Source organism: Vulpes lagopus, chromosome X (assembly GCF_018345385.1).
Source record: "Vulpes lagopus strain Blue_001 chromosome X, ASM1834538v1, whole genome shotgun sequence".
Lineage (NCBI taxonomy): Eukaryota > Metazoa > Chordata > Mammalia > Carnivora > Canidae > Vulpes > Vulpes lagopus.
The window spans coordinates 38,433,069-38,448,914 of record NC_054848.1 but is presented as its reverse complement, the minus strand read 5'-3'; the positions used below and the strand labels follow the sequence as shown (position 1 = coordinate 38,448,914).

At 40.4% G+C, this 15,846-nt stretch overlaps 1 protein-coding gene across 1 annotated transcript in view; it reads left to right on the top strand.

Moving 5' to 3' along the window:
- EFHC2 (EF-hand domain containing 2) overlaps window positions 1–15,846 on the top strand; it is a 204,667-nt gene that overhangs the window by 29,867 nt on the left and 158,954 nt on the right. The window contains exon 2 of the mRNA XM_041741319.1: window positions 2,798–2,986. Coding sequence (XP_041597253.1) covers window positions 2,798–2,986 — 189 coding nt within the window. The remainder of the gene's footprint in view (window positions 1–2,797; window positions 2,987–15,846) is intronic.

Below are 15,846 nucleotides of genomic sequence, written 5' to 3'. Positions count from 1 at the left end.
CAGACGTATACAGTAGTTAAACGTGAGGCTGCTCATCTGCCCAGGACAGCTGTTGGGACCTTGGCTCTCCTGGGTAGGGCTGCTCAGGCCCTTCTGGATTCTTCTAGGCTGCCTTCATTATAAGAGGAAACGAGATATTTTCTTTTCCTTTTAATACTGAGCCTTTTATATTTTTATTGAGGTATAATTGACATACTACTTTTGGGTGTACAAATGATTCTGTATTCGTATATATTGTAAAATGATTACCACAATAAGTCTAGTTAGCATCTGTCACCACACATAGATAAAGATTTTTTTTCTTGTGATGAGAACTTTTAAGATTTACTCTCTTAGCCACTTTTGAATGAACAGTACAATATAGTCACCATGTTGTACATTGTATCCTAGGACTTAATTATAACTAGATATTTACATGTTTTGACCCTCTTCACTCATTCCCCCTCCCACTTGCACCCCCACCCCACCTCTGGCAACCACCAATCTGTTCTCTGTATCTATGAGCCTGTGGTTTTTTTTTATGTTCTTAAGATTCTGCATGTAAGTGAGATCAGATGATATTCGTCTTTCTCTGGCTTGTTTCTCTTAGCATAATGCCCTCAGGATCCATCTATATTGTCACAAATGGCAAGATTTCATTCTTTTTTTACAGCCGAATAATACTCCACATGTGTATGTGTGCGTATCCTGATTTCTCTATCCATTGATTCATTGGTGGACACATAGGTTTTTATGTCTTAGAGGCTATTTTAAATAATGCAGTGAACATAGAGGTGCATATATTGTTTTGAGTTGTATCTTCTTAGGATAAATACCCAGAGGAATTGCTAGATTGTGTGGTAGTTCTATTTTTAATGTTTTCAAGAATCTCTATACTGTTTTCCACAGTGGCTGCACCAATTTACATTACCACCAACAGTGCACGAGGCTTCCCTTTTCTCCACATCCTTGCCAGCATTTTGCTATTTCTTGTCCTTTTGAACAGTAGCTGTTCTAGCAGGTGTGAAGTAATACCTCATTGTGCTTTTGATTTGCATTTCCCCGATGATGAGCCATTTGTGGGTCTTCTTTAGAAAAATACCTGTTTAGATCCTCTGCCCATTTTTTCATTGTATTGTTGGTTTTTGTATTCTTGAGGTATAGTTCTTCATATATTTTGGATATTAATCCCTTATCAGATATAAGATTGGCAAATATTTTCTCCTGTTCAGTAGGTTGCCTTGAAATTGAGGTCTTTTCAAACCTCTTCTCAGACTTCCTGACCAAGGCATTATGCTTTTGCAAAAGGCTACTGCCCTGGCTATATAGAATCCTGGCAAAATGTTAGAGCTCAAGCAACAAATTCAGGGTAATGGTTACCTTTGGAGAGGCAGGGAGGGCACAAGAGAGGTCTCATTGTCATCTTGAGTTGTTTTATCTTTTATTCAGGGCTGTGGATGGATATTCATTCTGTGATATGATATACACAAATATTTGGATTTATTATATATTTATTTATTATTTATATTTAGCTCCTGGTGCACAGGGGCAAAGGATATTTGGAAATGGACTTGCTAGGCCATAGGGCATACACACTTCTCACTTTCCTAGGTATTGCTAGATTTCTCTTTTTTTAAAATTTAAATTCAATTAACCAACATATAGTACATCATTAGTTTCTGATGTAGTGTTCAGTAATTTCTCAGTTGTGTATAACTTCTCCCTCCTCGCAGATGACCTGGTACTTTATGTGGAAGAACCCAAAAGACTCCACCCCTAAATTGCTAGAACTCATACAGCAATTCAGCAATGAGGCAGGATATACAATCAATGCATAGAAATCCGTTGCATTTCTGTACACTAACAATGAGACAGTAGAAAGAGAAATTAAGGATTCAACCCCATTTACAATTGCACCCAAAAGCGTAAGATACCTAGGAATAAACCTAACCAAAGAGTCAAAGGATCTTTCTCCAAAAACTACAGAAATTGAGGGAGATGCAAAGAGATGGAGAAACATTCCATGTTCATGGATTACAGGAACAAACATTGTGAAAATGTCTATGCAACCCAGAACAATCTACACATTCAGTGCAATCCCTGTCAAAATATCATCGACACTTTTCACAGAGCTGGAACAAATGATTCTAAAATTTGTATGGATGTCTCTTCAGAGACATCATCTCCTTTACTTTTCTGTAGCATTGCACACGAGCAGCCACATCTTTGCCAACCCTTGGTAGTATCATCCAGGCTTTTCTCTCTCTGCCCAGATCCCAGAAAAGATGGGAGAGGAGTGAGGGAAAGGAATGGCAAGGTTTTAAAATTAGGATGAGAATGTCAGCTCTGAGGAATTTTCTGTTACATTGATTTTTAACGAGGAAAAGATTTTATTTTCTGTGTTGGTGCAAATAACATTTAGGCTTATGTGGGAAAACTGTTAAATTTTTACTCCGAAGGAGAGGACTCTCCCTCCCCCCACCTCCCATTTGTGTTCTTGGCAAATAAGTAGAATAGGCTAATTAGCAAGCTAATGTTCTAAACGTTCACTTGCAGTAATAGTTATTTTTAACCGTTTTCAATAGCATGGAGCTTTGGGTTTCTTCTTGCTTTTCAAAGTTGTGAATTTGCTAAAATGAATGGAATTTAAAATGTGACACCACTTTATGGATAAAGGTTGATCGTAATTGTTTGCCACTCAAATGTGCATTTTGTAATGGGAAAAATAAACGATGGGGATGTGTTGCCCTTTTTTAAAAAAACCAGTAAGACACAAAGAGCAACTTCAGCCATCTTATGTGGTCTCCTGTGTTTGTAGGTGGGAAAAGAGAAGTTCCACAAATCTCAACATTGGGGCTTTTGCAACAATGTTGGCATGCTGGTGAGTGAGGACAAACCTGGAATTGGTGGAGAGCTGCTTCTCGGGCAAAAGACAAAGCCTAAATACAGTGCATTTCCTAAAGAAATGGGAAGCGATGCACCATCCTGGGTAGCTTTTGATAAGCAGGTAAGTTGCATGTTGTTGGGGAAAAAATGCAATCTTCAAATGTTACCTGTATGATATAGTAAGCATTTGAGAAAATTAAGAGTCCTTAGTGTAAATGTTAAGGCAGGTTCTTTTGAAAAGACACATTCAAGGGCACCTGTGTGGCTCAGTGGTTGGGCGTCTGCCTTTGGCTTGGGTCATGGTCCTGGGGTCTGGGGATTAAGTCTCACATCAGGCTCCCTGCGAAGAGCCTGCTTCTCCCTCTGCCTATGTCTCTGCCTCTCTCTCTGTGTTTCTCATGAATAAATGAAGTCTAAAGAAAAAAAACAAATTCAAGAAGAAAAGTATCCTGACACTCCTGTTTTTTTTTTTAATTTTTATTTATTTATGATAGTCATCAGAGAGAGAGAGAGAGAGAGAGGCAGAGACAGAGGGAGAAGCAGGCTCCATGCACCGGGAGCCTGACGTGGGATTCGATCCCGGGTCTCCAGGATCACGCCCTGGGCCAAAGGCAGGCGCTAAACCGCTGCGCCACCCAGGGATCCCGACACTCCTGTTTTTGATCAGGCCCATTGGTTGCAGGACACCACATGTTTATCTTTCTTGGCTAATGCTTATCAACCGTTCTCTCCTCTCCTCCCCTGGACAGGATAATCTGTCCTCCTCTAGACACGTAGAGTCTGGGCAGTGTCATTTTTTTGCTTAGAGAGTTGCCATTAATGAGATCATTTTGTTTGATTTGGAATGTGCCATTAAATAGCAACAGAAAGACATCTTCTCTTTTCTGTGTACTGATTATGGTTCCCTATCCCTGAGAACCAAAGGGTGACATGGCATGAATAGAAGTAAAGGAAAGAGGCACCATTATTAGACAAGAGCCTGAACTTGACATATATATTTGTATACCTAACACACACATATAATGACATATTGATAATTGAAAAAAGTAATCCATTTTAATCTTTTTTAAAAAATATTTTATTTATCCATTCATGAGACACACACACACACACACACAGGCACAGAGACACAGGCAGAGGCAGAAGCAGGCTCCATGCAGGGAGCCCGACATGGGACTCTATCCTAGGTCTCCAGGATTTTTTTTTTTTTACAATTTTTTTTTTAAATTTTTTATTTATTTATGATAGTCACAGAGAGAGAGAGAGGCAGAGACACAGGCAGAGGGAGAAGGCAGGCTCCATGCACCGGGAACCTGATGTGGGATTCGATCCAGGGTCTCCAGGATCGCGCCCTGGGCCAAAGGCCAGCGCCAAACCGCTGCGCCACCCAGGGATCCCGGTCTCCAGGATTATGCCCTGGGCCGAAGGCCGCGCCAAACTGCTGAGCCACTGGTGCTGCCCCATTTTAATATCTTAAAAAGGGACAAAGATCAAAGTGAAAAAACCCAGCAAGGTGACCAGTTATTTCCTGTAACACAGCAGAAGGGATATGTTGTGTTTATGAGACAACCCTGTGTCATGGCCTCATGTTCTGTTCTCCGAAAAGGAACCTATTAATAAATTACTTAGATTCTGTAATTAAAACATAATTCAGGACTACGGGGTACCTGGGTGTCTTAGTTGAGCATCCAACTCTTGGTTTTGGCTCAATTCGTGATCTCAGGGTCATAGGATCAAGCCCTGCGTTGGGCTTTGTGCTGAGCGAGGAGTCTGCTTGGGATTCTCTCTTTCTGTGCACCTCCCCCACCTTCCAACTCGAGCGCATGCATGCTCTCTCTCAAATAAGTAAGTAAATCTTAAAAAATAATCCAGGACTAGATAAAGCATTCAAACCTTAATACCCTTAAGTTTACCAGGTGGTTTCTAGCAGCCTTAGCATGGATTAGTTGGCAATGCTTTGATTCCAATTAAAATATCTTCAAATTTGGTAGAAGTGACATATTCTGTGTCATCTGTGTTAGGGTTGATCAATTAGAGCACATTTTTTTTTTTTGAAGCCCAGTTCCGACGCTTATGGAGATCTAACAGACTGCAGGGAAGCTTCTTTCCAGGGAAACCATAACTACTTTGAACATGGACCATTATTTCTCTTTCTTCAAAAAATTTTTTTAAAAAATTATTTTCAGTACATGGCCCAATGCTGGACCCAGAGTTCAGAAGCAATTTCTGGGCTAGCTTACTTGGATGGATCATGCATGGTTTCCTGTTAATATCAATCTTATAGGTGTCTGCACATCATCATTCTAGAATATTTAATTTGCAAGGGACAAAGAAAATATTCTATTTTTACTTCTTGTGTCAAAAAGAGGGTATTGACAATAGTTTAAACTAATCCACTACTGAATAAGTAATGTTGGAGGTGACAATATATTAAACTATTCTCTTACACTGAAAGTTGAAAATTCATTTTATTTCATGTTTTTCTCAATATTTAATATGTGCCTTTCAAACCCATTTTGCAGCCCTTTAATTACTTATAATATTATGTAGAATATTTCATGAAGTTGGAATAATTTTAGCTTCCAACTACTTGAGAAAATGAAGAGCTTGCTCATTTTAGGCCTAACTAAATGCAACATAATTCTTTCAGTTATTTTGTTGGTCAACTTCAATTAAATATTCATTGAGCTTTAAATGAGACACTAAGACTATGAAATATTTACATGCTCTGATGAGATTGTGAACTACAGACTGGGTCCTGGTTAATACCCAGAGCCAATTATAAAACGCTTTCTCCATTCGTGGTGCAAACAAAACAAGTCAACACCTGTTAATCATTTTTCCTAAAAATGAAACATCTTTAAACTCATTGCCAGTTCTCTAATAGCTTTTAAATCATAGCAGTATATCGGATTATGGTCTCAAACGGTACAAAATAGAAATAAAGGCAGTTCTCTGGAAAGTGTATCAAAATCTGATGTTTATAATAGATGCCCCTGTTGCCCACCCAGATCCACATTTAGGGGTGGGGCACCCCCTCCCGGCCCCCACACTGGAGCATGTGCTTTGGCAAACCACTCACAACTGTGACCCTCTATGACATGTTGCTCTCGGCTGATGGACATTGCACTACCTAGAGAACCCTGGGCTGTTGCACTGGTCTCATCAGCACGAAAGGAGGCAGCAAATGGCCAACTGATTTGTCAAGGGTAAAGAGCTGCTTCAAGGCTGGACAATTCTGTATTGTGGATTTAGGCTAATAGCCGCTTGAGTGTCTGGCCCAGACAAAAACTTTACGGGAGATTGTGTCCTTGCGTGTCTCATTCTTCTTACCTTGGGTGCTCCCCTCAGTCCTTGCAGGCTTCTCCTAGGAGTGTGCCCTTAATAAATCATACGCACCTAAGTCTCTGTTTCAGGCCCTGCTTCTATGGAGCCCAACCTAGGACCACATTCTGGATTTTATCCGTAATTTTAAAAGTGACCATAAAAATGCTCTGCCCAGGCAGACCATCAGATTACAAGCAGAGAAGATGCTATTTGCAATCAGCAAAGAAGAGCCAGCATTTGTGATCCTGCATGGCCCCCACGGCAGCCATTTCTAGCTGCTTGTCTTTTATTCACTCTCCCCCTCCATTCTAACTGTGGGGTGGAACATCAGTTTTATTTTGGCAGGAGATGTGCCCACTGAAAAGGTGTTCAGCTGCCTGGGCTCCTTGCAGCTAGGGTGGCCAGGTGATTTGCTTCTGGCCTGTGGTATATGGTGAAGGTTTATTGTATGAGGCTCCCGGGGGAAAGGTTCTGTTTTTTTTTTTTTTTTCCTCTTCAGTTGATAATGTGGGTTTGTTTGTTTGTTTTGTTTTTGCCCTTTGCCCTACTTTTGTTTTTCTTTCTGGAACTAGGACCTAATTCTGCAGCAGTCTTGTGAGCACAGCAGGGCTCAAAGGAACCTGGGGCCCTGCTGGCATCTTAGAGTCACTTGTTTTAGGCTGGGCTGCCTCTCTCTGGACTTCTTGTTAAAGGAGAAAAATCAGGCCCCATTTCAGAGAGTGTCTGAACCCAGAGAGGCCTTTGGAAATGTGTGCAGGTGTTTTGGGTTGTCACAGTGACTGGGAGCAGCACCTGCTTAGGTTGAAGGGAGTGAGGGCCTTAAACTTCTGTGGTGCAGAATTTACAGGGCACCCCAAAACTTCCGTAATCAAGCAAGATTGTTTTAATGAACTCTCTTAAAAGAATGAAAATTAGGGATGCCTGGGTGGCTCAGTGGTTGAGTGTCTGCCTTTGGCTCCGGTTGTGAACCCCCGGGGGTCCCAGGATGGAGTCCTGCATCGGGCTTCTGACAGGGAAGCCTGTTTCTTCTCTCTGTGGCTCTCATGAATAAATAAATAAAATATTAAAAAAAAATCAAGATTAATGCCAACATTGATGATGAACAAAATATCAACATTTTAAATAAGGACAGAATCATTGAACTGCCATGCTGGGCCATATTGAAGGCTGAGGCAAAAGGAAAAAAATCAGTGATACTGATTCCATCTTTATTTAACATCTTGGAATTTTGATGTTTTGTTTCTCATAGGTTTGTGTTTTTTTTGTTTTGTTTTGTTTTGTTTTGTTTTGCATTCATTTGGATGCTTCCAATTGCTCTGCCCTTGGGCAGTCCCCAGTCTGGAGGAGGTGCTGCTCCTCCTGAGTAAATGGGGGCCAGCTGTGTATTTTTACATCCTGCAGTGCGGGGAGGCCCCCCCCCCCAGATTGGGGAGAACATCCTCCCTAAAATGCCAGCCCTGCTGCTCTGGAGAAACACAGCCCTTCTGGCACACACTGGGAGGATTTATGCAAACGGCCATTTCGTGTGGTACTGCATCCACCTCTCCCCCCAAAGACTAGTTATTTCATCAAACTCATTTGAATACAAGCAAGCACATATTCATTCAACACCAGGTAGTTCCAGTGACCATCCCAGCACCTCCACGAGGAAGAAGCAAGCGTGCGTGATTTTTCTTACTCTAGAAATGAGGAGTCATTGGTAAGAAGTGCGGCTGGGACCAGGGTTCAGAGGCTGTGTGCTGGGAGGCTCTGGAACTAACTTGCTGTGTGGCTGTGGCTTTAGTCACTTTCCCTCTCGGAGTCTGTTACCTGGACCTCAGCTGGCTGATCAAAGGATATGCTTTGACCTTTTACCTCTAGCAGTTTATGATTCAGACTGTAGTCTTAGCATATGATCTTTAGTCTGTGACTAAAGGCAAATTCCGCTTGTTCATCCTAGAACTGAGACCAGACCCTGGATCTCCTGGACTGGGATTCTTTCTAATTGTGCCAGGTACCTACAGTACTAATTGATACTTGGCATTTAGTAGTTTATGATATGCTGCTGTTATTATATATAATCTATCATTAGCCGCTTTTATAAAAAGACTAGTTAGAAATACCCAAATAACTGAATGTTTTTATATGACTTTTATCTGGATGTTAAGTACCATTTGCATTGACTCTATAATTATGCTCTCATTTCTTTTCATTTGGCAGTGGCTCCTAGTTAGCCTAATTTGTTTCCTATTTTGCAAATGACTCTGTTACAGTAAATGGCAGGATAAAGGTTGATCCTATGGGGTATATGCATGCATTTAAAACTATTATTTCATTTTTTCCCATCTTTTGTAAACATAATTACAATCAGAGCTACTGGCCACAGAATTAGAATTTTTTTTTCAGAATTAGAATTTTAATAACTTTGTATTCATTTACATTGGGTTTGTGGTAAGCTGATTATGTAGTACTCTGTGAATCTTTATGCTTTGGACAATATAAACATACATTTTTAAAACATAATTTGATCTCTTGGGTCACCTTGATTTTTTTAAGAGTTTAAAGATTTTTATTTATATTTTATTGATGTGTAGTTGACATACTAAGTTTTGTTAGTTTCAGGTTGACAGCATAGTGATTCAACAGTTACATATATTAGGCAGTGATCACCATAATAAATGTAGCTACCATCTGTCACCATACAGAATGTTATAATATTATTAATGATGTTGTACATTGCATCCCTGTGTCTTATTTATTTTATAATTGGGAGTTCATACCTTTTAACCCATATTCTTTATTTTGCCCATCCCTCTACCCCACCCCTCCTCTCTGGCAACCCACCAGAATGTTCTTTGTATCTATGAGTGTATTTCTGTTTTGTATTGTTTGTTCATGTGTTTTGTTTTTTATTTTTTGTTTTGTTTTTGATTCCACATATAAATGAAGTCATGTAATAATTGTCTTTCTCTGACTTATTTCACTTGGCATAATGCCCTCTAGGTTCATCCATGTTGTTGCAGATAGCAAGATCTCCTCCTTTTGTATGGCTGCGTAGTATTTCAGTGTATATATACACAGCATCTTCTTTATCCATTCATCCATTGCTAGATACTCAAGTTGCTTCCATATCTTGACTATTCTGAATAATGCTGCATTGAACATAGGGGCGCATATATCTTTTTAAATTAGCGTTTTCATTTTCTTCAGATTAATATGTCGGAGTGGAATTGCTGGAGCATATGGTAGTTCTATTTTTAATTTTATGAGACTCCTCCGTGTTTTTTTCATAGTGGCTGTACCATTTTGCACACCCACCAATGGTGTACAAGGATTCCCTTTTCTCCACTTGCTCACTGGCACTCCTAATGTGGGACTTGATCATAGGACCCTGGAATCACGACCTGAGCCAAAGGCAGACACTCAACCACTGACCACCCAGGCGCCCCTGAAGTGATTATCTCATTGTGGTTTTGATTGGTGTCTCCCTTGATGATTAGTTAAATTGAGGATTTTTTTCATTTGTCTGTTGGCCATCTCTATGTCTTCTTTGGAGAAGTCTATTCAGGTCCTCTACCCATTTTTACATTGGATTATTTTTTATGTTAAGTTATCTGATTTTTTTTTTTTTTGTACTTTGGATGTTAACCCCTTATCAATTACATTATTTGCAAATATCTTCTCTCATTCGGTAGTTTGCCTTTTTGTTTTGTCAGTGGTTTCCTTCACTATGCAAAAGCTTTTTAGTTTTATGTGATTCTATTTATTTTTGCTTTTGTTGCCTTTGCCTGAGGAAACTCATTCAAAAAAATGTTGCCCAGGCTGATGCCTAAGATTACTGCCTATGTTTTTTTCTAGGAGTTTTACGGTTTCTTGTCTCACATTTAAGTCTTTTGTTTACTTTGTTTTGTTATTCTTTCTCAAGATTGCTTTGGCTATTCAGGGTCTTTTGTGGTTCCAAACATATTTTAGGATTATTCTATTTTTGTGAAAAATGTATGATTGGTATTTTAATAGGGATTGCATTGAATCTCTAGATTGCTTTGGGTAGTATGGACATTTAACAATATTTATTCTTCTAATCCATGCCATAGTATGTCTTTCCATTTATTTGTGTCATCTTAATTTTCTTTCATCAGTCTCTTACAGTTTTTAGGCTATAGGTCTTTTACCTCCTAGGTCAAATTTATTCCTAAGTATTTTTCTTTTTTAAAAATTAAGCTTTTGGGATCCTTGGGTGGCGCAGCGGTTTGGCGCCTGCCTTTGGCCCAGGGCGTGATCCAGGAGACCCGAGATCGAATCCCACGTCAGGCTCCCGGTGCATGGAGCCTGCTTCTCCCTCTGCCTGTGTCTCTGCCTCTCTCTCTCTCTCTCTCTCTCTCTGTGACTATCATAAATAAATAAAAAAAAATAAAGAAAAAAGCATTTAAAAAAAAAATTAAGCTTTTAATTTTAATTCCAGTATAGTTTTGACATACAGTGGTATATTCATTTCAGGTGTACAATGTAGTGATTCAACAATTCTATATATTACTCAGGGCTCATCATGAGGAGTGTGCTTTTTTTTTTTTAAAGTAGGCTCCATGCCCACTTTGGAGTGGCATTTTGCCCAGTGTGGGGCTTGAACTCATGACTCTGAGATCAAGACCTGAGCTGAGATCAAGAGTCAGAAACTTAACCGACCAAGCCACCCAGGCGCCCCATAATGAGTGTACTCTTTAATCTCCATCACCTAGTTCATCTATTCCCCCACCCCCCCTTCCCTCTGGTAATAATCTGTTCTCTGTAATTAAGAGTTTGCTTCTTGTTTTTTTTTTTTTCTCTTTCTCTTTTCCTTTGCTCATTTGTTTTATTTCTTGAATTCCACATATGAGTGAAATCATAGGGTATTTGTCTTTCTCTGACTTATTTCACTTAACATTATATTGTCTAGCTCCATCCATGTCATTGCAGGTATTTTTTTCTTTTTGATGCAATTATAACTGGGACTGTTTTCTAAATTTCTCTTTCTGGTAGTTCATTATTAGGGTACAGAATGTAACAGATTTCTATGTATTTTATATCCTGCAACTTTACTGAATTATTAGTTGTAATAGTTTTTTTGGTGGAATATTTAGGGTTTTCTATGTAAAGTAATATGTCATCTGTAAATAGTAGCAGTTTTAATTCTTCCTTTCCAATTTGTTTGCCTTTTCTTTCTTTTTCTTGCCCAATTGCTCCAGCTAGGATTTCCAATACTCTGCTGAATAGAAGATGTGAGAGTGAGCATCCTTGTGTTGCTACTTATCTTAGAGGAAAAGCTTTCAGCTTGTCACCATTGAGTGTGATATTAGCTGTGGGTTTGTCATATGCCGCCTTTTATGTGGTATATCGCATTGATTGATTTGTGGATATTGAAGTATCCTTGCATCCCTGGACTAAATCCTACTTGATCACAGTGTGTGATCCTTTTTTTTTTTTCCCAAGATTTTATTTATTCATTCATGAGCGAGACAGAAACATAAGCAGAGAGAAAAGCAGGCTCCTTCCTTGCAGGGAGCCCGATTCGGGATTTGATCCTAGGACCCTGGGATTACGACCTGAGCCAAAGGCAGATGCTTAACCACCGAGCCACCCAGGTGCCCCAGTGTATGATCCTTTTAATGTATTGTTGAATTCAGTTTGCGGATATTTTGTTGAAAAATTTTGCATTTATGGTTATCAGGGATATTGACTTGCAATTTTCTTTTCTTTTTGTTTTTAAAGATTTTATTTATTCATGAGAGAGAGAGAGAGAGAGAGAGAGAGAGAGAGAGGGCAGAGACACAGGCAGAGGGAGAAGCAGGCTCTGTGCCAGGAGCCCGACATGGGACTCGATCCCAGGTCTCTAGGATAACGCCCTGGGCTGAAGGCGGCGCTAAACCACTGAGCTACCCGGGCTGCCCCAATTTTCTTTTTTTGTGGTGTTTTTTGTTTTGGTATTAGGGTAATGCTGGCCTAATGGAATGAGTTTAGAAGTGTTTCTTCTGGGGATCCCTGGGTGGCTCAGCGGTTTGGCGCTTGCCTTCGGCCCAGGGCGCGATCCTGGAGTCACGGGATTGAGTCCTGCGTCGGGCTCCTCGCACGGAGCCTGCTTCTCCCTCTGCCTGTGTCTCTGCCTCTCTCTCTCTGTTTCATCATGAATAAATAAATAAAATCTTAAAAGAAAATCATTGTAGAAGTGTTTCTTCTTCAAATTTTTTGAATAGATTGAGAAGGGTAGGTATAAACTCTTCTTTTAAATGTTTGGTAGAATTAACCTGGGAAGCCATGTGGTCCTGGACTTGTGTTTGTGGGGCGTTTTTTTTTTTTTTTTTAATTATGATTCAGTTTTATTACTAGTAATTGGTCTGTTCACATATTCTAGTTCTTGATTCAGTGTTAGAAGACTGTACATTTTAGGAATTTATCTGTTTCTTGTAGGTTGTCCCATTTGCTGCCATAAAATTGTTTGTAGTAGTCTCTTATCCTTTGTATTTCTATGTTATACTTCTCTTTTGTTTTATTTATTTGTGTCCTCTTTCTTTTTTTTCTTGAGTCTGGTTAAAGATGATCAATTTTGGTTCTCATTTCAATGAACCAGCTTGTAGTTTCACTGATCTTTTCTATTCTTTTTAGTGTCTATTTCATTTATTGCAGCTCTGACCTTTATTCTTTGTTTTTACTTTCTTTCCTGCCTACTTTGTCTCCTGTTAGTCTTTGTTTTAAAGTCTATTTTGTATGATAAGTATTGTTACCCCAGCTTTCTTTATGTTTCCACTTGCATGGAATATCTTTTTCTATCCCTTTACTTTTAGTGTCTTTAGATCTGAAGCCTGTCTCTTGTAGGCAGCATATATATGGGTCTTTTTAAATTCATTTAGCCACCTTGGAACATTTAGTCCATTTACATTTAAAGTAATTACTGATAGGTATGTACTTACTGCTATTTTGTTGATTATTTTTCTTGTGTTTATAGTTCTTTTCTATCCTTTCTTTTAGTCTCTTTCCTTGTGGTTTGGTGACTTTCCTTACTGTTACGTTTGAATTCCTTTCTTTTTATTTCTTGTGTATCTATGGTAGGTATTTGGTTCGTGGTTGCCATGAAGTTCATAGCTAACCATTCTATGTATATAGCCATCTGCTTTAAGTTGAGGCGAATAAGTTTAAGCATGTTCTAAAAGCACTATATTTTGATGACTCTTGTGTTCTATTTTTTTTTAAAGATTTTATTTATTCATGAGAGACACAGAGAGAGAGGGGGAGAGGCAGAGACACAGGCAGAGGGAGAAGCAGGCTCCATGCAGGGAACCTGATGCGGGACTTGATCCTCGGTCCTCAGGATCACGCCCTGGGCTGAAGGCAGTCGCTAAACCGCTGAGCCACCCAGGGATCCCCCCTGTGTTATATTTCTGATGTCAAATGTGTCCCTTGACTAATTATTGTAGGTTTAAATGATTTTACTATTTTTGTCTTTTAACCTTCATACTAGGTATATAGTTGGTAAATCTACTACTTTTACTATATGTTTACCATAATCAGATTTTTTTCTTTCATAATTTTCTTATTTCTAGTTATGACCTTTTCTATTTAAAGACATTCCTTGGGACACTTGGGTGGCTCAGTGGTTGAGCGTCTGCCCTCAGCTTAGGGCGTGAATCCCAGGGTCCTGGGATCAAGTCCCACATTGGGCTCCCTGCAGTGAGCCTGCTTATGTCTGCCTTTGTCTTTGCCTCTCTCTCCGTGTCTCTCATGAATAAATAAATAAAATTTTTACAAAAGAAAAAAGTTCCTTTAACATTTCTTGTAAGACTGGTTTGATGTTGATGCACTCATTTAGCTTTTGCTTGTCCAAGAAACTCCTTATCACCTTTAATTCTGAGTGGTAACCTTGCTGGGTATAGAGTATTCTTAACTGTAAATTTTTTCCTTTCTCCAGTTTGAGTATATCATGCCACTATTGTCTTCCGTGTAAAGTTTCTGCTAAAAAAAATCAGTTGATGGTCTTCTGGAGGTTTCTTTATGTGTAATTTGTTTTCTTTGTTTTTTTTTTTAATTTTTATTTATTTATGATAGTCACAGAGAGAGAGAGAGAGAGAGAGGCGCAGAGACACAGGCGGAGGGAGAAGCAGGCTCCATGCACCGGGAGCCCGATGTGGGATTCGATCCCGGGTCTCCAGGATCGCGCCCTGGGCCAAAGGCAGGCGCTAAACCGCTGCGCCACCCAGGGATCCCTGTAATTTGTTTTCTCTTGCTGCTTTTAAGATTCTCACTTTAACTGCTCACATTTTGATTATAATGTGTCTTGGTTTGGATCTCTTTGAGTTCATTTTGTCTGGGACTGTGCTTTCTGGACTTGGATATTTATTTCCGGCACCAGGTTCGGGAAATTTGCAGCCATTATTTCTTCAAATAGTATTTTTGTCCCATTCTTTCTCTTTTCTCCTTCTGGGACTCCTAGCATGTGAATGTTAGTACACTTGATGTCATCCCAGAGGTCTGTTTAAACTATCCTCATTTAAATTAATTAATGGGCTGTTCTGCTTGGGAGTTTTCTACTACTCTGTCTTCCAGATTGCTAATCCATTCTGCATCCTCTAATCTGTTGATTGTGTTGAGTGTTTTTGTGTGCTTTGTGCACCCTCTTGGTGCTGGGTCGTGATTATTTGAGGCTTGCTGGTGTGGGGCTGGCTATGAGGCCCATCTGGGATAGCTGTGGGAACACTGCTGTAAGGGGCAGGCTCCCTGAGGTGGAGGCACTTGGGAATGGCTCCATAGCCTGCCAACTGTGCCTGCTGAGTGTGATGGGTTGAGGAACCTGTTGGGAGGAGCTTTGGTATTGGCAGAGTGCATCCATAGAGAGTGACAGGGAGGGGAGCCGCTTGGGATGGACTCCTAGCCAGGGCAGGCCTGTCGGATGGGGTGAGTCTGCAGTGGAATGTGGTGGAGGGAGTGGTGCTAGCACAGTAGATGGAGAGGTAAAGGAAAAAAAAAATAGCACCTGCCAGTGCCTGGCCTGCTAGATTGAAGGGGATTAAAAAAATATATATGGTGCTTGCCAGTGCTTGTGTTCCCAGGGAACATTCCAACAGGTCCCTGCCCCTTCAGGACACACCCTACGATTAGTCAGTGACTCTTCATGGGTCACCCTGGTGCTTTTTTTTTTTTTTTTTAAAGATTTTATTTATTTGTTTATTTATTAGAGCAGAGACAGAGCAAGAGAGAGGGAACAGGAGCAGTGGGGAGAGGCAGGAGGAGAGGGAAAAGCGGACTCCCTGCTGAGCAGAGTGTGCCATGCGGGGCTCGATCCCAGGACCCTGAAATCATGACCTGAACCGAAGGGAGACACTTAACCGACTGAGCCTCCCAGGTGCGACTACCCTGGTGCTTTTCAAACTACCACCTCTGTACTGGGACATGGAGTCAGTGAGATTGTACATTCCCCTTTAAGAGGAGAGTCTCAATTTACTTCTACCCTCCAGGCTCTCCTGGACATAAGCCCCACTGGTTTTCAAAGCCAAATATAATGGGGGCTCATCTTCCAGGCCAGGTCCCCAGGACTGTGGAGCTTAATGAGAGGCTTGGACTCTTGGTTCCTGGGGGCAGGCCTCTATGGTTGTGAAAATGCTCCTGCTCATGGGCCACTGCACTGGCGGTGTGGGTTCTGACTGACCTGCA